The sequence below is a fragment of the Naegleria lovaniensis genome (genome assembly GCF_003324165.1).
Source record: "Naegleria lovaniensis strain ATCC 30569 chromosome Unknown tig012, whole genome shotgun sequence".
NCBI classification, from domain to species: domain Eukaryota; phylum Heterolobosea; class Eutetramitea; order Acrasida; family Naegleriidae; genus Naegleria; species Naegleria lovaniensis.
The window spans coordinates 381838-408408 of record NW_025407834.1 but is presented as its reverse complement, the minus strand read 5'-3'; the positions used below and the strand labels follow the sequence as shown (position 1 = coordinate 408408).

Sequence of the window (26571 nt, the reverse complement as noted above, 5' to 3'; positions counted from 1 at the left end):
CAAGATGACATGTATCACTTCGACTCGCTTCCTCTGTTAATGAATGGTTCCAAAATAATTACCGAGTCATTCGAAAAATATAACATTCGTCCAAAATGGCTATTTTATAGACATGATAAGCCTTTGCTGTTCTCTCAAGACAATCATCAAACACAACAATTTCCTGTAACAGACAATTTAATTAATTATATTTGTGGAGATATTGTGAGTAATGATGGATACTGTGCTGTCTATGATAACTATGACCCACAACAATTATTTCATCCTCGAAAACGAAATATTTACATTTATTGTTACAAAATAAGCGATCCAAATAATTTAGGATCAATTATTCGAATGAGCTTTGGATTTGATATTTCTGCAATTTTCTTGAGCGAAGATTGTGTATCACCGTTTACTGAGCGATGTGTTAGAAGTAGTCGAAATTATATTATGAATATTCCAGTTTTTCACTTGCCGTTAGAAGAATATAACACAGTCATACATGAACACTTGAATTGTGATTACACCTTGATTGCAGATGCTTCTTCTTCTCAAAAACATACCATAAAATCAATTCTTGGAATTAACAACTCTCAACGAAAATTGGACAATATTTGCCTTGTCATGGGAAATGAGCATCATGGATTTATGTATCAAGATCGAGAATTCCAAAAGGTCATGTCTCAAATACCCAATAAGGAATTTGTGTATATTCCCATGAAGAACAATATAGATTCTTTTTCTGTAAGTCATGCAGCAGGAATTTTAATGTATGAATTGTCGAATAATGATGTCAAAATGAGACGATAATGAATGGGTCGTACAATAACAACGAGTCCATAAAAAACTTAATAATTAATAATGTCAACCCTTAACTACTGCTGCCTGCTTGAAATCAGTTTGAAAATAAATTTTTTCTCCTAAAATATATTTCAAAGTTTCCAACAGCAAGATTCAAAGCTCCATTCAGGGCACTTGCCGTGTTTTGTGTATAACTGGCTGTGAGTAGTTAAGGGTTAATAATTAATCATGCATGCCAGTTTCAACAACAACAACAAGAGACTTTATTGCATCAATTCAGAATCAGCACTGTACAAACTCAAATTATTAGTCGCACAATGAGTCAAATATTGACAAGGCTTAAATGAAACAATCTTTCCATCACTGTCTTGATAAAATTTGTTCAATCGATCATAAACATATTTTGCTCCAAGCTCATCTGCCCATTTCATAAGACCTCCATAGAAGTGCATAAATCCCATTGCCATTACACTCGCAACATCAATATCACTCACTCTAAATACCACTTTGTCTTCAATGACTCTACAAGCCTCATTCACAGCATTGAATAAACATGCTTCATAAATATCCTTATCTGTGTAATTCAAAGGAGATGGAGATTTAGCAGCTTTTCTTACTTGAGCAATAATTGGTTCCATTCCTTCTGGATCTGGAGTTTTCTTTCCATTAGCATCATATTTATAGATACCAATATTGGTCTTTTCACCCAATCTCTTTGCTTCAATCATGAGTTTAGTGAATGGAGAATCCTTTGCTCTCTCCTTGTAAGCACCAGCAATGGATTGAGAGGCATAATTGAGAACATCAAGACCAGCTAGTTACAATTTAGAGAGTTGTCATGAGAGTTGGGAGGAGATGTGTCAAGAGTAGTACATTTCATGTGTGTGTGTTGGGAGGAGAGGTGTGTGTGTAGATTTGAAAATGAAAATTTTTTGAGAATGGGTTCAATCAACAATGATAACAACAATGATAACAATTACAACAACTCTACAACAACAACAACTACTTACACATATCAGCCATTGTAAAGAATCCAACACGCATCACACTCTGACTAATTGCCTTATCAATTTGATAAGGACTCAATCCACGTTCTACTAAATATTGAGCTGCAATACCATATGGCCAAAATATTCTATTCACTGCAAAACCAACAACATTGAGAACAACGACTGGAGTCTTCTTCACTTGTTTAGCAAATGAAAGTGAAGTCATCAATACTTGTGGTGATGTATGTTCCGTTCTTACAATTTCCAATAATGGCATTACATGTGCTGGTGTGAAATAGTGAAGACCAATCACACGAGATCGATTCTTGGATTGCATCTTTTCAGAAATTCTATTCAAATCAATCGTACTAGTGTTTGTTGCAAGAATACACTTGTCATTGCAATGCTTTTCCAAATCAAGGAATATCTTTTGTTTCAATTCAACAATTTCTAAAACAGCTTCAATGACCATATCGACTTGATTGAATGAATCAAATGTAATTTGACCCACCAATTGTTGAGAAAAGATCTTGTCAAATTGTTGTTGAGTCATTTTCTTTCGATCCAATTTAGATTGGAACACTATAGTGTTGAAATATTCAAAATATATATTCATCATGGACAATTCATGAATGGTTATACATATTCATCATGGACAAGGTTGTTGATTGGACATGAATGGTTATATACGTCGTCGGCAAGGTTGTTGATTGGACATGAATATAACAACTCAACAACTCCCTGATCAATGATTCATTTACAACTTACCTTTACGAATACGTTCCATACCAGCCTTCAATGCATCTTGATTAATTTCCTTCAAAATGACTCGAATACCATTCTCCAATGCATTCACCACAATGTTGGCACCCATTGTACCACCTCCAATCACTGCTAAGGATTTGATATGTCCACTATTGGTAGTAGTTGTAGTCGTAGTAGTATTATTAGAATTGGCGGTTAATAAACGTTTTGGTAATTTTGTGGTTGCTTTTTGAGCTAAAAAGTAATGAACCATTCCACGTGAAATGGGTTGATTGGCAATTCCTGCAAATTCTTTCATTTCAACATCAAGTCCATACAATCCATTGCATGGGAATTGAACAGTCTCACGTACGACTCTGAGTAATGCTTTGAGATGTGGTAATTTGGATTGAATGGCATCTAATTTACTCTCAACTGCATTCACAAGATTCAATGAATCATCTTCTTGTAATAACTTTTGAGAGAATTGAAGAGTCTTACGAATGGCACGTTGACCTTGAATCATTTCCAAACACAATTGATGAGCAGCAGAGAGAGCAGAACTCGAATCCACAACACATACGTCCACGAGACCCAAGGATTGAGCTTGTTTTCCTTTCACAGGTTGAGTACTAATCATCATTTCTAATGCTGTTCTGGTTCCGACGAGACGAGGAAGTCGATTACATCCACCATAACCTGGAATTATTCCTAAATTGGTTTCTGTATCAATACATTTGTATGTTTGTATATAAATTCATTGTTGGAAATGGAATACATGTCATATTATCATTATAGGAAATGAATACACGCAATGAAATTTACACAATGAAAAAATTCATGATGATCATCAATCCACACACACACACACAAAACTTACCAGGTAATCCCAAAGTTGAATTCTCAGTACATACTCTTCCATTGCATGCCATTGCAAGTTCAAGACCACCTCCAAGTGCAACACCATCAATACAAGCTACCACTGGTTTGTTCTTGGGTGAATTTTCAATGAAATTCATTAAAGAATTTCCATTTTTAAGAAAATCTAAGAATTCACCCTTGTCATTGCTACCACTACTCTGTTTGACTTGTCTCTTTCTAATTTCAGTAATGTCAGCACCTGCAACAAAGAACCTTTCAATTTCGATGCAATGACAATACCTTTACATTGATCATCATTGTTGGCACGTTCCATATTCATTTTAATTGCTTTGAGCATTCGATCAGAGAGAGCATTGACTGGACCATCATTCAAATACAAGACAACAATACCACCTGATTCGGAATTGGCTTGTTGATAAATGACACAAGTGTTGTTTTGTGATTCTGCAGAGGTGGTATTCCATTGAATGACAGGATGATTCATGGAAGCATGATCCTCCGAATCTGAATGATGACAGACATTCAATGATGGTGGTGGATTCAAGTGATTGAGAATGTGTTGAATACGTGCTGGATGATTGTGACGAGTGGATGATTGCATTTTTTTTAATATTTTTTCATAATTTTCCTTCAATGATCGTTCTCTCCGTGGTCGCGCTTCAAATCTCCGTTCAAAAAGTGAGCGACCATTCAATTGCTGCAGCCATAAGACACGGTGCTTTACAGAGGATCCATTCAAACCCTCCTCCTATTATTTTACAAATCCAATCCTCCAACTCCCATTTTCTTTCTCTCAAGTGCCAAACGTTCATGCAATCTCTGTTTTACAATCATTTCTCTTTCATTCTTGTAGGGTGAGGTACGACTTGTGAGTGTTTGTTTCTCTGGTGAGGGAAAGTGAACATCCCTGGTTAGAGTGATATCACTTTCTTTTGGAGTAATTCCAACGTTTAGATCATTCCATAAAGAAGAACTATCTCTATCAGTCATTGGGTTGTTATTTGATGAAACATTGATGGAATCACTGGTCAATGCAGAAGTTGTTGTGGTCGTGAACATGGCTTGAGAAGGAATTTCATGTGTGGAATATTGATGAGATAATTCTGCCAACAATTGTTGAAGCTCTGAGGGCGACATTTTAGAAAGTACCTCTACTGGATCTTGTCTGTCACTAGTTGAAAGAGTAGAATCACTACTCTCCATATTGGTATGATTCAAATAGGTTGTTGTTTCTATTGTATTCTTATCTTTTGGTGAAAATGAATATAAATTTTCATGACTTGAACTCACATCGACTCGTGTTAGATCATTGAGAGTTGAAAGTAGTTCTGCTTTTTCTTCAAAATTCGAGTTGCTAAAAGATTCATTGGATTTGAGCTGAGTAATGAGATTTTGATTTTGTTCCTCAATAATCTTTAGTATTTGTGATGATCCAAGATCTTTTTGAATGTTAGAAGATGGTTTCTTTTCAGGTGATACTGAAGGAATGGTTATGGTTGGAGAATGCTTGGTGTGAGAATTGTGTATGGATTGATCTTTGGTGATTGAAATTTTTGATTCTCGACTCATAGTTGGGTGAGAAGAATGGTTTAAAGATAACAACTGACTTGGAGTACCATGACTACTATTACTATTACTCTCTACGGGTTTCTTTTTCATTGAATGATGAGCACTGAGAGAAGATGAGGCGCATGCGATCGGGTGCTGAGGTTGAGATGTTTCCAAAGCCGAAGAGAGGACTTGAGGATTATTTCTTAAAGTTGTTTCCCATTTGTAAGTACTTGAATTGGCTTGCGGATGCACCAAATGTCTCAATTCATTGAAATTTCGAACGTTTGGATTGCCTTTCATTCTGCTACTACTCTTTTTAGCCAATCTTTCAGGCTGATAATTTTCCAGTATGTTTTTCACTCGTTCAGTCATTTCAGGTGTATGCGTTTCAAGAGTGTTTTGTGTGGATAATAAACTTGCTGTAATACTTTCCTTAATATTGATTTCATTTTCTTGATGAATGAGATTGGTTATGTCATCCAATACTTGTTGTTGTTGAAAAGATCGTTGTTCAATAATTGAAACATATTCCAACAAGACAACAAGATCTTGTTTGGTTTGTTCGTGTTGCTCCTTCAACATGTCATAATTATGAGTTTTTTCTTTGTGTTCAATATCTAATCGTGATTTGTGGTGATGAAGAGCCACTCTCATTTTAGATACTTGTTTTTGTAATTCATTTCTTCCTTCATCGGATGTAATTCTCTTTTGTTTTTCTTCCTTATATAATTGTTGAACATTTCGATAGTTTCGTTGCATTCGATCATATCTTGTTCTAAGAGATTCCAATTCCATTAAAATATTTTCATTAGAGGATTTGAAAGTATCACAATCTTGTTGTAGAGTTTTGATCGTACTCTTTAGAGATGTAATTTCTCCTCTCAAATTTTCATTGACTTTTTCAAGTCTAGAATTTTCTTGTTGTTGTTGAGTTAATACCAATTTGACATCATCGAGTTCTCTATTGCTGACTGTCTTATTTGAAGGATCTTGAACAGTGTTTAAACTAGTAGATGCATTGGTGGTTGTTGATGGTCTAAATGAATTCATGGATCTCTTGACATAGGACGAAGAGGCATTGGATCGTTTGGGAGCGCTGGATGGTCGAGCTAATTTTTCATGATGAGTCGTATGAACTTGGAGTGGTTGATATTCTTGTCGTTGAATTCTTCCTTGTGGTGTTTCAGGTCTTTTTATAAAGGCTGCAGAACAAGTTGACATGTTCTCAACATCGGATTGAAAGCTAAATCTTCTTCTTGCTCGAAGTGAGGACGGCTCTGAATATTCTGAATCTTCATCCGATGTGGTTGCAGCTGTTGTTGTGTAATTCGAATGACACACTGTACTTGCAACAGATTCTAACTCATCAACAAGTCCACTATTGAGATCAACATGATCCACATGGACCAAAGATGGAACCAAATTGGAAAGTGAGTGGACATAGTTGGAATGTCTTTTTGAAGTAATGTATTGAATCAAAGAAGAAGCACACTCAATGAAACTTACTTGGCAATTGGATTTCCCTTAATTTTTAAATGTTGCAAATTTCTTAGATTGGCTAATCCTCGTATCGAATCAAAGCTACTAATTTCATTGTTCATTACATTTAAATCCACAAGTTTTGCTAAATGTTCCATGCCATCTAATTGTTTTATGTGATTATTTGATAGATTTAGAGATGTTAAATTTCCTAGAGTAATAAATACATTGTATGTGTGATTGATATGATTGTAACTTGCGTTTAACTCTTGTAATGAGCTCAAAATTTCAATTCCAATTAATTTTGTAAGTAAATTATGAGATACATCCAATTTTGTTAATCCTAGAGGTAGTCCAGAAAGTTTTCCTATAGCGAACGAAACAAATTATTATTACATTCGATGATGGGCTCTCTAGTCACACGGTAATGACTTACGTAATTTGTTTCTGGATATATTTAAAATATTCAACGATGTAAATGTTTGCAAATTGGAAAGTCGATGAATATGATTTCGGGACAAATCCAAGCTTTTAACGAGGGAGAGCGTTTTTCTGTCTTCCTCTCCTCCGAACTGTGCGAAAATATATTTTATATTTTTTGTTACAAATTGATAAAGACAATGAAATGAATCGACACTTACCCGCTCAAGATCGATTTCTTCAATTTGCTGGTCGCAGAATGAAATATGCATCATGAATGAATGGAACGACCGTGTCGATATTTTTTCTGTAGAACCTGGCGCCAAATTGTTGTTGATCTACAATGACAAGATATTTTATTTACCCTTCAATTTGTCGTTCTCAAAACATAAAGACAAAACGTAATAATCAGCGGTCTGTCAACAAGAGGATCCAATATTGTGACCATGATCATTTTTCCTCTTCCGCTAATCTTATTTCCAAAGAGAACGCTTGCAACAGGATAACCCAAACTATTCAAGACGATCACTTCATTATCCTTCTTCTTGTCATCAAAACAACCACCTTCCATCGAATACAAATACTCCCCGTTCATTAAATACATTCTAATTTTGGTTTTGCGAATCGTCTTCATCTTGTGGAAACATTTTGCAAAAACGTTGCCTTCATGATCTCTGATGGTGTACTCTTTCTTTAAGAACGAACTTTTTTCGAGAGTGTATATTTTTCTTTTGGTTCTTGTGTCTATCAAAGCAGTCAAAGAGTTGGACTGTTGTTGAATGATGGACACAATATCAGTGGTTGAGTCAAACATTTGTGTCTTACTCTCATCAATATTTGAGCCATAAATGTATGGAACCTCTTGGCAGTTTTCAAAAAGCAGAAATTTGGTGTACAAACAAGCCAAAGGAAGAGTGGTTTTTGGCTGAGCCAGCTGATTCGTAAGCCACGTTGGGAGAGCTTGTGGATCCTGAAGTAGTTTGATCGTGGCAAATAGATCACCAACCACTTCCTTTCTAGTTCCAGTGTCTGTCTTGCTCATTCCACACCAAATTTCCCACTTTCCTTTCAGCTCTGATTTCATCTCTTTCGTTTCTTCTTTTGGAATGAGAATTTCTTTCAGTGGAATATTAACCACACCGTAAGCAAAATCATTCTTCGTTGCACCAACTTTGCTGTAGAGTCGAACGTCCAGCAGTAATTCATTACTGGGTAATAGATCAAGCGTAAACGTCTCGTTCCATTCAGGGGAGCGTCCTGTCTTCACTGATTTAGATTTGACTCTCTCTTCTCTATTTTGACCAAAGTGTTCTGGATTTCCAATTCCCATGTAAAAAATGGGGTTGTCGATTCTTTTCTTTGGGCTTGGCCTTAATTTATCTGCTTTTCTTATTGTAACCTCAATCGAAACTTTTTCATTTTGCACTCTTTTAGAAGAGTTTTCCAAATTTTCTATTGATGTTTCTTGAAGAAGGGAAGGAGATTTGTACATTTCAATACATTTTTCAATCTCCTCTCTCAACTTGCTACATTCGTTTGTGTATAATACTAATTCTCTTCCTTGAGCTGTACCAGACAGAGTTATGTCAATCAAATCAGCATCACTTTTGGAAGGCTTTGATACCTTCTGTATATCATACAACTCAATTCTTTTCTTAATAGTTAACATGTCGTTGGTGGATGAAAGATACATTCGATAATTTGAAAGAAATAAATGTCGAAATTTGTGATTATCATCCACCGAAGATACTAGCATTACTGTAGTATAATACATGAGGCTTTCATTGGACATGGATATGTGTCGATTTTCGAATTGGGAAACTTGATCTTCCGATAGCAACAGTGTACTGAGGTTGGCTTTCTTCATATCCATATATTCCTTTGTGAGATCCTTCAATTTGGAAGCAAGAGAGTTCGATCTGTTCATTCTCTGTCTGCTTTCCAATCCGCTCCTACTCTCATGATCCATAATGATAATTCTATCAGCTCTTTGTTGCTGTGGATCAACTCCAACCATCGTTTGAGAATTGGAACCAATAAAACTTGTACTTGGGTTTTGCTGCTCCGCCATCACCTCCAGATCGGGGAGTATATCTTCAAGTAAGGTGTTGTATTGTTGCGTCAGATCCTTAATAAACTGAATTTCGTTTTGGGACAATACTTCTCCTTTCACCACCTTATCTTCAGCAATATCATGCAAAGAATGAAGTGTATCATGTACTTCATGTAATATAATGCTACACAAATAACAAGCCTTTTCTTCCGGAGTCAGATGATTTAGAGATGTTTGTTCCGTTTTTTGAAAATCAAATAGCAGAGCAACACATCTTGAACTGACCCCATTAAATTCTAAAGGGAGAGTATTAGGAGCATTCCTTAACAGATCATACACATTGGTCTTTGTTTGTTCATACGTTTCAATGGCTTCGGGGAGAGGAGGAAGAGGGCTGTCGAGAGTGTGATCTGCAAGCATCCGTTAAATGAAGAAAATTTTTTTCTAAAGTATTTCATCTGTGTCTGTTGATCCGTAATGAATTATTCCATCGTTCTTATTAAAACCAGATTCTGTCAGCAACAACTGAGATTACAATTGACAATCAACGAAGGATGGTGTTGTGGCCAGTTCAACGAAAGTTTTTTTGTTTAAAAAAATGGATAATTATCATCATCAGCACACTTCTTCGGGATCATCAACCACAACAAAAACACCACAAGAGTTTATGAAAGAATATGAGAGTGTCTTAACGGCAAATCCATGCGATTATTATACATGGGAAAAATACATTACTCTCTTGGAAATTGAATTTGGTATGAACCCGTCAAGCCTAGATATTTCCCAAAAGCTTTTAGATTCATATTCTCAATTTCTTGCTCAATTTCCTCTCCTTTTCGGGTATTGGAAAAAGTATGCGGAATTAACCTATCAAGTTTCAAAAGATTTTAATCAAACGGTTCAAGTCTATGAAAAGGCAATTGATAAAAAGACTGGAATTTCTAATAATCCAGATCTATGGTCGCACTACTGTCTGTTTGTTGCTGAACAATCTCAAGATGTATCGGAAATTAGAGCATTATTTGAAAGAGCGCTCCAATCCATTGGTAATGATTACTATGCTCGTATTCTCTGGGAAAAGTACATTGAATTTGAAACATCACAAGATGAACTAGAAAATGTTGTCAAGTTGTATAAGCGAGCAATTCAAGTTCCATGTAGAGATTTGACATTGATTTGGTCTCAGTTTAAAGATTTTATGAAAACTCATACACCAAAACAAGAGTCATCTTCTACAACAGGAAGTGATGGAAAGGAACAAGAATCATCCCAACAAATCTTAACAGTGGAACAATATGCTCACACTCCAGAAGAAATGAATGCTTATAAGGCCTCTAACAAATTGAATGATTTAACCACCTATTGGAGAGAGAATTTATATTTACCAACAAAAAAAGAATTGGAAAGGATTAGACCCTTTGAAGATCACATTAGAAGACCATATTTTCATGTTCAACCATTCCAAGAGCATGAATTGGAACATTTTAGAAGATATATTGAGAATGAAGAAGAAGAATTTGAAAAGAAGAATAACACCAAGTGGTGTACATTGGAACATGTCATTCAAACTCATGAAAGATTTATTGTTTATTGCTCTTACTACACTGAGTTTTGGAATCGATACATTTCATTCTTGGAAAAGCAAAATCTTCATGATCAAGTCGTACAAGTATACCATAGACTCACTTCCTATAGCGTCTTAAAGAATAGATATCAGGTTCATATTCAATTTGCTGAATATTTAGAGATGAATAATTCTAAACCAGAAATGATTGAGCAAGTATATAATGATTTAATCAAATCTAGATGTATTGGACATTTAGAATCGTTGACTCATGCCATTCATTATTTATATAGATCTTCATCAGACAATTTTGATAAAATTGAAATCATTTATAGAGAACAAGAGAAGAACATTGTTGGTACAATGGCAAGATGCTATTTCAAACTACAACATGCCAATTTTGTTTGGAAAGTTAGAAAAGATGTTGAAAGAGCAAGAACTTTATTTAACCAATGTATTGATGAATTCAAAACCACTAAGAAGGCATATCAAGCCCTACTAGAGTTTGAAAATGATGTTGTTTTGAGCACTGGTAATACTGCCAATGCAGATCTCGTTGAAAAACTGCTAAATTTGGAATATTACAGCGCTCCTGTTGGTTCACATGAAGATGACATGCAAGATGAAGAATCTGTTGATAGAGTTGTGCAACATTATCTATCTCTATGGGGAATGCCATCACCACATATCGATTCTGAAAGAGTTTCTAAGAAGAACTCTAGTATTGTGACCATCTCTTTCAAAATTGAAGTATTGCAACTACTGCTTCAAAAATATGTGTATCAATTTCAAACTATTCAAACCGTACAAAAAGTTAAAGAGGCAATTAAGAAACTAGAAGACGAACAGTATGAATCTCAAAGAAAGAGAAGACTTGAAAATGGAGTTGAAATGGCCACTTCTGAAACTAAAAAGCTCAAATCTGGAGATCAACGATGGAGTTTAGATCAGTACAAGCAATACTACCAACAATATTATCAATACTATCAACAATTTACACAGATATAAATAATGGGATGCTGTAAAACTATTTACTACGCACTGTCTCGTCAAAGAAATTTTTCAACTCGAACCTGTTGGGAATGTGAAGACCTTGTTGCAACGGGCTCTGTTCGTCAATGGACAGAAAGGGATATGCTCTTTGCATTTGAGGGTTTGGAAGCGAAGACCTTAATTGCACATTCGAGTCTCTGGACCCTCTTGCACTCTTTTTGAATCCCATTAAGAGACCATTCTTGTTCTTATCCAAGTCTGAATCCTCTTCATTGTTGAAATAATTGGAATACTGTTCATCATCCGATCTTTTTCGCAGGAGTGCATGTTGCATTTGTTGAACGAGTTGTGTTTGAACTTGTTGTGCCTCCTCCCGTTTTCTTCTTCTCAATTCTTCACTGACACAAACATTGTGAATGAGCTGCCGATAGAATAAATCCAAGTCTTGTTGTTGTTCTCTCCTCGTACTTTCCAGCTGTTGTGCATATCTTTGAACTGCTAAATTCATGACAGTCGCTGCAGCATGTGCATTAGGTTGTCTGAAGCCATTGTCGTGAGGTCCATAATTTAAGGCAGCAGAAAATTGATGATTCATCAATTCCACCTTGTTCATTGAGTTCTGATTGGTATTACTCCTGTTGGAAATACACGAACCATTATTGGTTTCATCCCTATTGTGAGCTGACTTCTTGGTGAATGCTGTATTGTTGAATTGGAAGAAAGAGGCCTGCCCTGGTTGTTTTCTCCTGATTGTAAGCTTCTCACCGCGTTCAAAGCGTTACCTCGTGGTACTTGTCGTGGTGTTAGTGAACCAGTTGAAGAAGCTGTTGCAGGTCGTTGAAACTGGTGTTGATTCTTGATGGTATAACTTCTGGCACTTCTAGATGAAACTGAAGAATGCACAGAAATTGAATCATCATTGGGATCCTTTGATTTCGTATGTTGTTTGTCATTCATTTGAGATAAAAGGAGCATGTTTCTCCAAGAAGAAGGTTTGATTGAATTCTTTCGTGTTCTTGAAGCCATTAACTGTAAATCTTCGGACGAGGTGATTCGATGAGATCCTGAATTCATCTTTCCCGTACTTGATTGCTTTTCTGTGATTGGTTGTTTCAAGGCATCTACAAATTCAAAATCTGAAACTATTCTTTTATCACACTTGAGAGATCCAACACTGAAAAAATCAATTCGAACTTTCTTTCCTCCTGACATTATTTCCCCTAATCGATTCCTTAATATTTTCATGACAAAAAGAACAATTTCTTTCGTTGTACAGCATTTCTGTGCAACAAGAAAATAATTAACTTCTACGGTAGGTATTGAATTGTCGACAAATTTTCGATAATTTCTTCGTAGTTTTAGATTGAAATCTCTTGCAAATGCCTCACTCATTACAAATACAACCTTTTTTGTTTCAATGATTCCGTTATTACCTGTATGGAGAAGAGAAGTTAGAAATGAAAACCTCCCTATATTGTTTACACTGACAGATTTTACATTTTCTAATTGTTGATACAAGTATCTTCCGATGGAGTCCCAAATCTCTTTTAATAATGGATATTTGACATCACGGAACGGTGATGATGGTTTAAGACCGTATTGGGTATGAAGAATTCTCTCACAATCTTTGAGTAGATCTTCAATCGTATACGAGTGTTGAATGGATGATGATGTTTGAGAATGTATGCTTTTAGAGTCAGCAATACTTTCATTGTCCATTTCTTGTTCCGAAGGCATTTACTATTATCAAACAGAGATTTATGTATTGTGTTTCATGAGATGCTCGTACAACATCCAGAGTTTAGAGAGAATTGATGATTGGTTCAAATCTCGTCGTTCTCAATTTTTTTTAAGGGAATAAAAAATTTACAGCTCTTCTCGAATTCGGTGTGCTGTTGGCATGGGCTTTTTGCTAACAGGTGCAACCAACACATCGACAAGTGTCAAACGATCAATTATACCCAGCCATCAACAAGCGTACGAACAGTTTCGTCGTTTCGAGATTCAAAAGCGTGCATTGACAACGGTCTCCATACAGTATGGAGAGAGGCAAAGAAGTAAGGGAGCACACTGAGGGATTGTTCACTGTTCCGAAACGTTCAAGTCCTTTATTGACCTACAACTACTGCTGCAGTACGACTATTCATTCCAACAAGTCCCAAACATTTAAAGCATGGTCAAACCAACTTGTTCAGGTTGTAAATCTGGGAATTTGTAATTAAATAAATAATAATATAAATATCCATCTCCAGTACCAAATTTCAACTTGTCTAAGAATTGTTGATTGTCCATAATATTCACACAATTAAAGACATCAAAATCTCTATTTTGAGCTTCAATGAGTGCACTCTTCATGAGAGATTCAACATTGGTGTTCAAACAAGTATAGAAGAATAAATACGCTGCCTTCAACACTTGATGTTTTGGATTACCAATAATTGTACTTGGAAGAGAATAGAAGGAAATAAAATCAAGAATCTTATCATCATTGTCAGGAGCAGTAATGACAAATGAGTAAATGACATTTTCTCTTCCAACGAACCAATGAGTAACTTCTTCTTTTGTAAAGAATGGTGCTACTTTGAAATGACTTAAATAGTCATTCAATAATTTGGTTACTTGAGTACAATCTTTCTTACGTAATGGACGCATTGTTGGTAATCTTTCTTTAACATTCATCTTGTAATACTTTTTAGTGACTTCTAATGGATTTTGGAAACTCTTTGCAAAAGGTGGAATGGAACTAAATTTGATATCAATCAATTTTTCTGGATTCAAACTACGATGATAATATCTTGCCTTACTGATAGGACGTGGAATAATCACACCAGCAGTGTAAATGGCTTGCCATACATTGGTTAAATTCACTCGTCTAGTAATTTCACCAATCAGGAGAGGTGCCAATCTCTTTTCTCTTAATTTCTTGTGTACACATAAAAAGTTAATTTCAACCATTTTAACGCTTTTTTCAAATTTTTCAGCATCACTATTCGTCGTTGTTTCCATGGAAACACTCGTAGTTTCCAACGACGTCGAGTTTGAACTCTCATTTTTAAATTCATGTCTCAATCCAATCAACATGGGAATGGCAGCAATGAATCCAACAAATGTTTTGGATGATTCCACTCTCACGACACAATGCCAATCTTTTCTATATCCAGGAGGAGCAAGTGCCCATCTGAGAAACTCTTTTGTATATGCAAAACGAAACATGGCATCATCATCTTCAACGTAATTACCCTCCAATAGAGAATAGAGTTTGGAAATATCTTCTTCGGAATTGACATCTAAATCGTACCATTCATAACCTTTTGGAAGAGTATAGGGAGTGGCTTGAACTTGATCTACAGTCTTAGTTTCAATTTCTCCGAGTTGTTCAACTTTTTCATCTGTTGAATACGATGGGTTACAATCATCATACAACAACGACGATAATCATAATGGATGATGATACATAATGTTTGATCGTGATTGAAATCATGATACAGTGATGATATAAATAATATATTCATTATAATAGGCAGACCATCAAATCACAAACTTACAAATCTTAGGTACAGGTTGGTTATTCCAAAACTTTCGATCCTTGACAATCTCTTGTTCCGCTCTCTTAGTATCTCCTCCTGGAAGATATTTAGCAACGTTTTGAATCGCCTCTTGAGTAATGCTATTAAGAGTCGACTTGGTGGTAGCAGGTGTTGATGAGTTGGTGTTGCTGTTGCTGTTGCTGTTGTTGTTGTTTGATGGTTGCTGGTCGGAGGAGGATGGCTGCATTTTTTTTTACAAAGCTTTGTATTCCTATCAAAACGTAATCTTGCGTCATCCTAGGATGGCTTTTGTTGTGATCAATAAATTACTTGTCTTCATACGCTCGTCATGTACATTGTACAACGAACCCTTCTTCGTGTTGAATTCTGGAGTAGCAGGTTTAAGAGCCCAGGAAGAGGAGAGGTCTTAGTGTTTTGACACAAAAAAAAATATTCACATCATCATTGTTGACTCATAGCGATCCCTTCTCATTCACTCCATTTTCATTTCATCATTAAAATAACAACATGGTACAAGTGAATAATCAAGCCAATCTCATCGATCATCGTTCCTTCTTTTCCACTCATGAGAATCATAAAAAACTTTCCGAAAATCAAAAACTTCGTCTCATGGGAGTCATTGATAAGAATGTTGAACAATTGAAAATTCTCAATAATTATATTTATCCAATTAAATATAGAGACTCAATTTATGAACAAATATTGCAAAGAGGGCCAGATTTTAGTTCGTTTGCCATCTTCAATGATATTGCTGTTGGAAGTTTTTCATGTCGAATTGAACAATATAATAATGATAAAGCAATATATATCATGTTATTGGGAGTATTACCAAAATATAGAAAATTAGGAATTGGTAAACAATTGATGGAGAAAATATTTGATATTGCTAAACAAAATGGAATTTCAACATGTTTTCTTCATGTACATACAGCAAACGAAGGAGCTATTAAATTCTATGAAAAGTTAGGATTTACAAAGCAAAAGACTTTGGAGAATTTTTATGCCAAAGATGATATTGGTTCATTGCCAACCAGAGATGCCTATTTGATGGAAGTGAAATTGCAATAGAGAGATTCAATGAGTCATTGCGAGTACACATTCAGTGAGTCATTACGAGTGCTAAATAGTAATCTCAATATTAAATGAATCATGCATGCTATGGTTTTGAATCACTACACTGTACTAGTAGTATCTTTGTGTAATAATTCTACATCTACGATGGCCAATGATGTGTTTAAAGTGAGTGATTTGGTTTTGAATAGATACTGAAAAAAAGAATGTCCACGACCCAATCATCGGTCAAAAGATCCTCCATGAAGACTCGGTCCGTTTCAGCACCCAAACCAGCAAATGTAGCTTCCAGTACAACAACAACTACAAATGCCAATAGCACACCTTCATCAAATATCTCCAGCTCTAGGCAAGACAGTGGTAAGCAAACGACCTCATCGAACAGAGGCTCAAGATCATCTCATTCCGTGAAACCCTCAAACCCAACAAATACTTGTTCTTCTAAAGCCACTCCAAATACAACAATAACATCAAGTAATAGTTATAGCCTCACCGCTACGAACACTACCTCTTCCACCGCCACCACTACTGCCACCATCAATTCCTCATCTCTCGCTCAAAATTTTCGATCCAAATCTCCCTCCTTTAATTTTACAGTTTCCAAAATTCAAACTTACGAGAGAGTGTATCAACGAGTGTTGCAACAAAAACAACAGAAAAACAAACAACAGCCTCATCACTCTTTCAAAACCTTAAACATATATTCCGATTTAGCATTATGTCTACGGTTATGTGGTGCTTCACCCACCACCGATCATTTAATGTTGCATTACAATCAACATTTAAAACACAGTGATGAATCGTTTACCTTTGGAGATTTCTTGGATTTTCTTAGTAAGCAATACGAATTGGAGAGAGACACTGAATACAAGGACATATTCGTCCAGTACTTTGTCTTGAATAGTTATGGCGAGAAAATGCTTAGTATTAATTGTTTAAAAGAATTATTATTTGAAAGTGGTTTAGATCCTCTCACGGACGCAGAAGAATTTGATCGTTTTGTTAAATACGTTTTAGGAGATGATTATCAAAAACAAGTGGATCTGTTCAAGAAGAAGCAATTGAAAAAGAAACAACAGGAAAGTATTCAGCAACCCACATCATTGGCAGCAGCACTTGGATCCATTGTGTTGACTGAGAATGGAGTTGAATTTGTCAACCCAGGAAGTGAAGAGTCACAACCTCAGTCCAACGTGCAACAAAATGAGGATTCCAATGATAATCAAGAAGAAAAGCTAGAGTTATTCATATCACTTGAGAAATTCCTCGACCTGGTAAAAGCTTAAAGCTCATGCACACCATGTTTATTCAGTGCGCTCTCAAAATTACCATTTAATTTCTGGATTATGTTTAAATTCTAAATATTCTTTCCAAATGAAACATGAAATCTCAGCCTCATTATCCACTCCATTTTCTTTTAACGTTTTATCCAAGTGTAATACTAATTTATCATCATCTTGAAAATTAATTACTAAATTATTAGCTTTGAATGAATGAGCATGATGATACATCTTTAAAGTGTCATATGGTCGATTACGATGTGGAAGATATGCACTCTCCTTTTCAATTTTATCTTTAATTAAATTTAATAAATCATGTCCAGTCAATTGCTCCGATTGAATATCTTTGAGAATCATTAGTTTAATATTTCTATATGCAAATGATTTGATCAATCGAATAGTGATGGTAATATTTGAAGATTCTTGGTTGTCGAGCGAATGTGTTGCGCCGGATGAGGCATCACTTGTGGAGGAGCAAGACATTTCGGTTCGGGATTGAGACGGTTTTACAAATTTTTTTTAAAATTTTAATCAATTTTTATTTCTTGCTTGGTTACAATGAACATTTGACATTTTAAAAAAATCAACATTGTCACACAACATCTCTGTGAGCACAACACAATCATGGACCCATCCATTTCTTCGGCGTTCGTGGATAACCACACGGAGAACAACAATCCTTCCACAACACCTACTCCCATCCATTTCACTTCCAATAATAATAATAATAATAACAATAATAATAACAATAATAATAACAATACTAATAACAACAACAACAGTACAAACACCACATCAACTCCTTCCATCTTTTCAAGTTTCAAATTAAAAAGACAATCCACCAACCAGATACCCTCTCATTCATCACTCATTCATCTTGAAGGTTATCTCTCTAAACAAGGTAAAATTGTCAAGAATTGGAAACAACGATACTTTTCATTTCATGATCAACATATACTCTCCTATTACACAAAACAAGATAAAAAGAAAGAAAAAGGATCACTTGATATCAATAATGCCATCATTGTGGAATGTTTTTCAGAATTTAAAAATGAATATAATATTTTCAAAATTGTCACGAAAAAGAGAGTGTTAATTGTCAAAGCTCAAAGTAGTGATGAAATGTTTCAATGGATTGACAAGATGAGAGAAGTGAATGAAACTATTCGATTTTTAGATGTATTACCAACACAAGATACAACAAGTGGGAAACTATTTGTTGGTCCAAATGATACGTTCGAAAATCATGAGGATGATGAAGAGGATGAAGAGGATGATGACGATCAAGACAATGATGATGACGATGAGGACGACGACGACGATGAAAGACTCACTGATGATAATTTATCTTCAACATCGACACTCATTTCTAATCATCAAAACTTGCAAGAACAGGTCCATACGACACCTTCCAATACTCTTGCCACGACTGCCACGACTACTACTAGTAGTAGGATGGATCCATCGACAAGTGGTGGTCAAATCAACTTGTCTTCACTTCAAAAAAAGGTTCAACAACATGACGACGATGATGACGAAGATGTTGTCGATATGAATGTATTGAAAGATAAATCTCTAGCACAAGAAGAATTGTATTATCTCAATCATCGAATGATTAATGAGAGGTATGAAGATGAAGATGCATGGAGTGGTGGTATTGGTCGTAGTGGTCATCCTGTTGATGATGAAGATGATGTCAAGGTGGTTGTCAAATCACTTTTCAAGAAAGGTCCAACAAGTCTTAGGAGTGGTGGTTTGAGTGGTGGTGGTTCGAGTAGTGGTAGTTTGGGTCATTCATTAAGAAAAGGTCCAACAAGTAACAACAACAAGAAACCTATATCCTCTCCATCCTCTCAATCATTCTCTCAACAACAACAACAACCATCACAAGACATGGTCATTGATGATATTACTTCTTATTTTATTATGAGTACTGAAAAGTCATTCAAACAAGAAGAGATGGATCAGCAACAGCAACATGATCATTCATTGAATTCTTTCCCTAATCACAATAACCACACTACTACTACTACTACTACTACTACTAATAATACTAATGGAAGTTCTAAAAAGAAAATTCAACTGGTTCCTCCCATTGAAAAACAAAATCCATTGGATCGAGCCTTTAGAGACATTCATGTCATTCCACCTCATCATGATGATCATCATCGTGAGGAGTCACTTCATCTCATACAAATCAAACAAAATTATCAAGAAAATATCAAACAACGAGTGTTGAATGAATATTATACAAGTATTGCAATGGAACAAGAGATTCATCCAACGACGAGCACTAGTCATGCCATGTATGTCTCTCACTCAACAACATTTGATTCTTCCATTCATGATCATGGTCATGACGATGATGATCATGGTGCAACTTTATCCGATCACCACCCACATGAAGATTTTAGGAAGAATGGTGGTGTCAAGAAGGAGTATCATGACGACTATGATGATGACGATGAAAAAGATTGGCTCATGAGAAAATCAGCACCTAGTTCCAATAGTAATGGACATGCCTTGTATTTTCATCATCCATCCTTCAGAGAATATTCACATTCAAGTGGAATGATGAAAATTATTCTATTACTCGTGAGTGTCATTGTTATGAAATTTCTCTCGACACGATTTCTCATTTCAAACATGAGTGTGGGAACTTTACCAGTCATTGATAATGATTCATCCTTTCTCTATCTATGTGTAGTCATGTTGAGTGTTATTTTAGAATTAATGTTTTTATATCCCATTCTACAATATTTATTCATGGAAATTACTAATTGTAGAATGAATATTTTTAGATTTTACTATTATAGACTAGACCTACGATCAGAGTTCTTTCATGATATTGATAGTAGTAGTGGTACTAGTGGTAGTGGTGGTAGTACTAGTAGTAGTAATAGTGGAATATTGAGTGGTAAATTTATACTATTATCTCTCTTCATACTCTTTCTATCAAGTTGTATTCAATATGGAGCATGTTATGGATTTGTACATTTATTGTATCGTGGTGTTGATTCGATGAGTGTTATTGGTACTCAAAGACCTATCATTGCTGTTGGAAGTCTCGTTCAATGGACCAAAACCATCATCCATCCAGTGGTCGTGATGAATGATTCGAATGATTTGTACCTCAATTCAATCACCTCAACGACCACCATTCCACTTTCCAACATTCCACTCTATTTCACTCTCTTCTATAACATTGGAAATGTATTTTTATATAATGCATTATGTGTATGTCTTTGTATATTCATTACATTCTATCAATTGGTGAATGTATACATTACAGTCATGAGTGGAGTGTTTGTTTATTTAATTTTCATTGCATTGACCAGTGTGCCAATCACTCAATCCTTAATATTACCTTCATTCATGAATTCCATTTATTATTGGATTTCATTGGTGTGTGGAGTGAGTTATTTGATACCATTCATCATGATGGCTGTATTATTTTTATTGAAACAATTATTTTCCTATTGCTCGAGTTTTTTCAGTAGTAGTAGTACTAGTAGTAGTAGTATTAGTGGTAGCAGTAGTAGTAGTAGTATCAATATTTTTTCTGCTGACTTGTATCGTCTCTTGTTCCAATGGGATTCCTTGATATTGAAACGTTTTTTTGGATATTATGGAAATTTATTTATTTATACTGTATTACCTCTATCGATTTATTTGATGAATATTGGAGTGATTAGTAGTCATTCATCTGTGACTACCTCTACCACTACCACCACTACTACCACTACTACCTCTACCTCTACCACACAAGTGGACAATGAAAAGACCTTCTTTTCTAAAGGTGAATTTATTGCCTATTGTATGGTATTGTCGTATAATTTCATTTATATCAAAATTGGTTGTACTTGCAATGCCATTCTATGTCTCTATAATAGAAAATGTATCAATCGATTGAATTATAGAAATTTAATCATTCTCAATATTAAGGCTCTATTCGTATTATTCATCATCACATTGATCTTTATTGGAATGTATTTATTGACTGATATTTCAAATATTATTCTTGATAGCATGTATTTAACACCACAATCACTCCTTGTCATGAATACAGAACAGAATATTCAAACATTTTGGATTGTCTCGATTGTGAGCAGTGTGTGTTATGTGGTCATGAATTTGTATCAATTACTCATTGTGACTAGTCATAATAATATTGGTGGTAATAGTCATAGTAATAGTCATAGTAGTAATAGTTATAGTAGTAGTAATAGTCATCATCATCATCATAGCAATAGTTTTAGTGAAAATAATGACTCATCGTTGACCAATTGGACATTGGGCACATCATGGTCCATCGTTATTATGGATTCTATACCTCTGTATGTGACATTGGCATTGAATTTCCTCATTTCCATACCAGCATGTTTAATTTGTTTACTAGTGCCATCCATTCGATCTATTTATGGAACCTTTATTGTTCAAATGAGTGTGTATGCATTGTGTGCAACATGTTATATCATTTATTACTATGTCAAAGTATTGAATATTGATTTCAAGAGAGAATATCATACCATGATAGCACACATGTTACACAAGAGATATGAAGAAGAAGAGGTTTATCGATCTGGAAAAGGTCAGAATTCTGGTATGAACAATAATCATTTGGATTTTATTGAATCTCAAACTTTATCGAATGAGTGAGAAGAGGTTTGAGAATAATAATAACAAAAAGACACTGCAGTGTGATGACCCTCATCAGCAAACTCTGCCCCTCTCACCCATCAACCCTTTGACATCAACCCTTTGACATCAACCCTTTGACACCACTCACTACATTCATGATGATTGGTACACTTGATAAAATCAATAATACTACTTTATTATATGCTTTTTGACAATACTATGATGATTCGATCTTGTTGATTGGAATCAATCTTTTTAAAATAATCGATACATGTTTGCATGTGTCGATCGTTCCTAATTGAAATATCACTATTCATTTCATGATCATGATACAACAGATGAAATAATGTCTCATTACCCTCATCGTCTATATAAAAATCTTCTCTAGCAATATCTTGTAAATATTTAAAAGTACATTGAGATGGTTGATTGATATCTAATGGGAGAATCGTTTTGCAACCTTGAGTGTTCGTATCGGATTGAAATTGTAGTAATATCTTTAAAATATGAGGAGCACCGGAAGAGGATGATGAATTACAGGAAGAAGAAGCATGTTCAAGAGTTGTTGTCAATGATTTAGGAGAGGTCATTGAGCCAAGTTTGGAAGGAGGAAGCTGAGTGGTATTAAGGCCAATAGTATCAGTAGTAGTAGCAGTAGTAGTAGCAGTAGTAGTAGCAGTAATACCACCAGCACCAGCACCAGCACCACCACTCATATGACCAGTAGTACTACTCGTTGCAGAAAGAGTAATGTTATGGTTGTAGTTTCTACTCTCCATTCTTGGACTTTTAGATTCGTGTGAACTGAGTGGTCGTGGGGAATGTGCAACACTACTTCTAGTCGTGGAGTTAGCCATGGAGATTCTAGTATTGGCCAGGGTTTGTGGAAGGACGTTTGCACCCTTGATCCCTGCTGATTATGGGGCGAGTCACACTACTACTACCACTACTACTATTAGGACTACTTTTACCAATGTTACTACTACTACTACTACTCGAATTCACATCATTCCAATCTTGTTGATCTTTCAATGACCATTGTAGAATGGTCAAATCTCCACCTCCACAACTCAATAATTTCTTTCCATCACCTGTGAATTTCACATTGGTCACATGACTACAATGACCAATTTCTGAATAACCAAATCTCGACATGTTCGAACATGGATAATGATACAAGGATACTTGTGTAGAATCTTCACCACATGCCACTAATGAATGTTCAAAACTCACATCAATGGCATTAATGTCACTGCCATCCATTTCTGGTTTCCAAATACCTCTCACTGTATAACCTAATGGACATGTGAGAGTATCCCATTCAATATCTTCAATGAATGGTATCATGGACTTGATTTGTTTTCTTGTTTCAACCTCCCATAAGAGAATTTCATAATCCCACTATTACTTCGAATGTATTTACCATCTTTGGAAATGTCTAGATGAGTAATGAAGGATGAATGACCACTTAATTTACCAATCCATTTATAGTTCAACCTTGTGTGATTGTCATCTATTGATTGATTATAATAATTCATGATATGATTCATGTTTTTGAGAATATGGTAATAATTGTCATGATGTTGATCAGTACAATCATTACGTTGTTCACTATCATGAGCATTTTGATCATGTTGTAAATCACAATCATCCTTTTTTGAATTCTCACATTGATACATGTAAATATAATTGTCATGAGATCCACACACCAACAAGGATCCATCATTGGAATATTGAAGAGTTGCAATTTCTTCAATACTATCTTTTCGATAGAATAATGGTTCTGGATGGAATTCATTCATGTTGATATTGGTAAATGAAGAGATGTCCTTCCTTACTCGTGACAGCGACATGATATTGAGGTGAAATGGCAATACCTCTCAATTCAATGGAAGAATGATTATTATCAGAAGAAGAAGATGGTGGTGGAATTGAGTGGAGAGGTAATCGAATCTTTAACTGAGCACAATGTTTTCTAGTCTCAGAATCCCATACAATGATACGACCATCATCGCCGGAAGTCATGAATTTGGAAGAACCTTTCACGATGGCTAAACCCCATAATTGTTTGAGATGTGATAAACCACAATGTGATGCTAGGAGAGTATTCACCTGAGTGAAATTAGTAATACATTGTAAATCTCCATTGGATTTGGATATATACACGAGAGGTACTTTATCTTTCCTGTCTCCTGTAGGAGGTAGTAGAAGGGCTAGTAGTAGTAGTATCTTTCGTATCCGTAAGAAAAGTAGTAGTAGTAGTACTCCATGGACGACAAGTAGCGACAATCGCTTTGACACATCCTCCAACTTGAAGAGAACATTCAAGTACGAGTTGTGTGGTTTGTGGGTGGTATCTCCACCACTTGATCACACCATCTTTACCACTGCTCACAATTCCAGAACCTTTCTGAGCATTCAGAGGTAATTGACACCGAGTCATGCAATAGATGGCACCTTCATGAGCCTTCATGAACGATTGAATCACTTTACCATCTCTGAATAGATAGAGAGAACCATCTTCCACACCAACTAGTGCATCCAATGATGATGTAGTAGAGGTAGAACTGCTATTACTACTTCTGGCATCATCATCGGTACGAACACTCTCGTTGGGACCCACAAAAACCACACCATATGTATTTTGTAGAGTACCCTTAGATCCAAATACTCCAGATCTTGATGATAAATCTGCAGTATTGAAGATCTTGAGTGTCTTTTTACCACAAACATATAAATGACGATCATCAGGCGTGATTGCCAAGTCATACCACTCGGTACTCAAACATTTTGCACTTGCTTTTAACTTTTTTCCAATCATAGATGAGAATTTGAGAATTGGTATCATTACCACCAATACATGCAATGAAATCACCCGAGTTGGAAAATACAATGGCCATAACACCACCATTCTTAAAATGGATATGTGTGGGAATGGATGCAATGGGACCTGCTTGAGGTTGGTGAGAATCCCAAATATAAATCATGTCATCTTTTCCAATTTGACCACGTGCAAACAAGCGCTGATTGTGACTGTACAAGAGTGGCAGTGCATGAACCATCATGAATAAGTTCATTACAAAAGCATGACATGAGAGATGATACAAACAACATCAAGCATGATGTGTACCATCATGAATAAGTTCATTACAAAAGCATGACTTGAGAGATGATGGCAATGACTCTACTACTTACTGCTTGGCAATGCAAACCACATCATCGTCATGCTTTCTAAATATTTTCTGAGTGTTCGTTGGTACATCGAATACAACACCACATCCAGCTGCAGGGTATACCAATTGATGTTCATCATTGACATGAAAATATGTTCCCTTACAACCCTTTTTTGAGCATCCATGAATGAATTCAAGTTCAAGCTTTTTTGATGGATGCTTATCGGCAACTTCTGATTGATTCGAAGGAGGGTAATGAGATGCCTTAAGAAAACGTGGATAAGTGGTGGAGAAGGTCGTCATTTATTTTTTTTTAAATATTCATTGAATGAGAAAGAGAGAGAGCGGTGTTCAATTGTTCATTCTGCTGACATGTCATTTGTAATTTCATAGTGAAGCAGCTCTCTTTTGCACTCCATGAGAGATGCCAATAATATTATTGCGTTTAGGGGGAGGACCAATACTCTCTGATTTTCAAATGGCTGGTTACTGCCTTAAAATTTTTTCTCCAGTTCCTCCTTGTCATTGTCATGTTTAAAAACAGATCATGATTGTAATTGGTTTTCCACGTGGTCAAGTCCGTAAGGAAAAGGAATACAATCAACTGGAAATCAAATATTCTAACAACGCTTATATGAAATATGTCCATTATCACTAAATAGTCATTGACCTCCAGCGAGCTCTCTTCTAAATTAGGATTATAGAAGAAACTAGTTTTAAAAACAAGAGCTAGACTCTCTGTCCACACAATAACAAATAAACAACAAAAAACGTAACACGATCGCACACGCCCTCTCTATTCAAATGTTTTCAACCAAGAGAATACTTGCATTTTTCTTGATCTTGTTGGTGTTGGTGGTGCTCATGGTTCATGCACAACAACCACCTGAACCACAGGATTCCACTACTCCACCTACTAACGAACCGCCAGAACCACAAGAATCCGTTACACCTGAACCATCTGAACAACCAGAACCCGAACCATCTGAGCAGCCACAACCAGAACCTCAGGAATCTATTACACCTGAACCTTCTGAGCAGCCACAACCTGAACCATCTGAACAACCAGAACCAGAACCTTCAGGGGAACAACCAGAGCCACAAGAGTCATTGACACCAGAGCCTTCTACTCCACCAGAACCACAAGAATCCATTACACCTGAACCATCTGAACAACCTGAACCTGAACCATCTGAGCAGCCACAACCAGAACCTCAGGAATCTATTACACCTGAACCATCGACGCCACCTGAACCTTCTGAACAACCTGAACCTGAACCTTCTGAGCAGCAACAACCAGAACCACAAGAATCATTAACACCAGAAGAGTCAAGCAGTGTGCCTCCAACACCTGAACCTTCAGGAGAACAACCAGAACCACAAGAATCAGTAGCGCCTGA

The 26571-nt window shown here is 35.8% G+C and overlaps 14 protein-coding genes across 14 annotated transcripts in view; 6 read left to right on the top strand and 8 right to left on the bottom strand.

The window, feature by feature from the left end:
- Positions 1 to 39: 39 nt before the first annotated feature.
- On the top strand, positions 40 to 792 carry C9374_001299 (uncharacterized protein; the record flags this gene model as incomplete). The annotated part of the gene is made up of 1 exon (XM_044688814.1): positions 40 to 792. The coding sequence occupies one exon, from the start codon at positions 40 to 42 to the stop codon at positions 790 to 792; it is 753 nt and encodes a 250-aa protein (XP_044551697.1).
- Positions 793 to 1046: 254 nt separating this feature from the next.
- On the bottom strand, positions 1047 to 3999 carry C9374_001298 (uncharacterized protein; the record flags this gene model as incomplete). Its single annotated transcript, XM_044688803.1, has 5 exons — positions 1047 to 1597; positions 1794 to 2354; positions 2541 to 3239; positions 3397 to 3636; positions 3678 to 3999. The coding sequence occupies 5 exons, from the start codon at positions 3997 to 3999 to the stop codon at positions 1047 to 1049; spliced, it is 2373 nt and encodes a 790-aa protein (XP_044551696.1).
- A 155-nt stretch (positions 4000 to 4154) lies between these two features.
- C9374_001297 (uncharacterized protein) lies at positions 4155 to 7120 on the bottom strand (the record flags this gene model as incomplete). Its single annotated transcript, XM_044688792.1, has 4 exons — positions 4155 to 6402; positions 6456 to 6795; positions 6865 to 7000; positions 7070 to 7120. 4 exons carry the CDS (start codon positions 7118 to 7120, stop codon positions 4155 to 4157), a joined length of 2775 nt encoding a protein of 924 aa, XP_044551695.1.
- A 95-nt stretch (positions 7121 to 7215) lies between these two features.
- On the bottom strand, positions 7216 to 9321 carry C9374_001296 (uncharacterized protein; the record flags this gene model as incomplete). Its single annotated transcript, XM_044688781.1, has 1 exon — positions 7216 to 9321. The coding sequence occupies one exon, from the start codon at positions 9319 to 9321 to the stop codon at positions 7216 to 7218; it is 2106 nt and encodes a 701-aa protein (XP_044551694.1).
- Positions 9322 to 9499: 178 nt separating this feature from the next.
- Positions 9500 to 11473, top strand: C9374_001295 (uncharacterized protein; the record flags this gene model as incomplete). Its single annotated transcript, XM_044688770.1, has 1 exon — positions 9500 to 11473. The coding sequence occupies one exon, from the start codon at positions 9500 to 9502 to the stop codon at positions 11471 to 11473; it is 1974 nt and encodes a 657-aa protein (XP_044551693.1).
- A 19-nt stretch (positions 11474 to 11492) lies between these two features.
- Positions 11493 to 13195, bottom strand: C9374_001294 (uncharacterized protein; the record flags this gene model as incomplete). Its single annotated transcript, XM_044688759.1, has 2 exons — positions 11493 to 12157; positions 12241 to 13195. 2 exons carry the CDS (start codon positions 13193 to 13195, stop codon positions 11493 to 11495), a joined length of 1620 nt encoding a protein of 539 aa, XP_044551692.1.
- A 429-nt stretch (positions 13196 to 13624) lies between these two features.
- Positions 13625 to 15232, bottom strand: C9374_001293 (uncharacterized protein; the record flags this gene model as incomplete). The annotated part of the gene is made up of 2 exons (XM_044688748.1): positions 13625 to 14847; positions 15004 to 15232. The coding sequence occupies 2 exons, from the start codon at positions 15230 to 15232 to the stop codon at positions 13625 to 13627; spliced, it is 1452 nt and encodes a 483-aa protein (XP_044551691.1).
- A 281-nt stretch (positions 15233 to 15513) lies between these two features.
- Positions 15514 to 16074, top strand: C9374_001292 (uncharacterized protein; the record flags this gene model as incomplete). The annotated part of the gene is made up of 1 exon (XM_044688737.1): positions 15514 to 16074. One exon carries the CDS (start codon positions 15514 to 15516, stop codon positions 16072 to 16074), a length of 561 nt encoding a protein of 186 aa, XP_044551690.1.
- A 209-nt stretch (positions 16075 to 16283) lies between these two features.
- C9374_001291 (uncharacterized protein) lies at positions 16284 to 17363 on the top strand (the record flags this gene model as incomplete). The annotated part of the gene is made up of 1 exon (XM_044688726.1): positions 16284 to 17363. The coding sequence occupies one exon, from the start codon at positions 16284 to 16286 to the stop codon at positions 17361 to 17363; it is 1080 nt and encodes a 359-aa protein (XP_044551689.1).
- A 39-nt stretch (positions 17364 to 17402) lies between these two features.
- Positions 17403 to 17840, bottom strand: C9374_001290 (uncharacterized protein; the record flags this gene model as incomplete). The annotated part of the gene is made up of 1 exon (XM_044688715.1): positions 17403 to 17840. The coding sequence occupies one exon, from the start codon at positions 17838 to 17840 to the stop codon at positions 17403 to 17405; it is 438 nt and encodes a 145-aa protein (XP_044551688.1).
- Positions 17841 to 17981: 141 nt separating this feature from the next.
- C9374_001289 (uncharacterized protein) lies at positions 17982 to 22016 on the top strand (the record flags this gene model as incomplete). Its single annotated transcript, XM_044688703.1, has 1 exon — positions 17982 to 22016. The coding sequence occupies one exon, from the start codon at positions 17982 to 17984 to the stop codon at positions 22014 to 22016; it is 4035 nt and encodes a 1344-aa protein (XP_044551687.1).
- A 179-nt stretch (positions 22017 to 22195) lies between these two features.
- On the bottom strand, positions 22196 to 24023 carry C9374_001288 (uncharacterized protein; the record flags this gene model as incomplete). Its single annotated transcript, XM_044688692.1, has 4 exons — positions 22196 to 22835; positions 22900 to 23293; positions 23422 to 23781; positions 23837 to 24023. The coding sequence occupies 4 exons, from the start codon at positions 24021 to 24023 to the stop codon at positions 22196 to 22198; spliced, it is 1581 nt and encodes a 526-aa protein (XP_044551686.1).
- Positions 24024 to 24174: 151 nt separating this feature from the next.
- Positions 24175 to 25474, bottom strand: C9374_001287 (uncharacterized protein; the record flags this gene model as incomplete). Its single annotated transcript, XM_044688681.1, has 3 exons — positions 24175 to 24714; positions 24770 to 25031; positions 25194 to 25474. 3 exons carry the CDS (start codon positions 25472 to 25474, stop codon positions 24175 to 24177), a joined length of 1083 nt encoding a protein of 360 aa, XP_044551685.1.
- Positions 25475 to 25975: 501 nt separating this feature from the next.
- Positions 25976 to 26571, top strand: part of C9374_001286 (uncharacterized protein) — a gene marked incomplete at both ends in the record, with an annotated part of 1125 nt that continues 529 nt past the window's right edge. The window contains one exon of the mRNA XM_044688670.1: positions 25976 to 26560. Within this exon, the coding sequence (XP_044551684.1) occupies positions 25976 to 26560 (585 nt within the window). The remainder of the gene's footprint in view (positions 26561 to 26571) is intronic.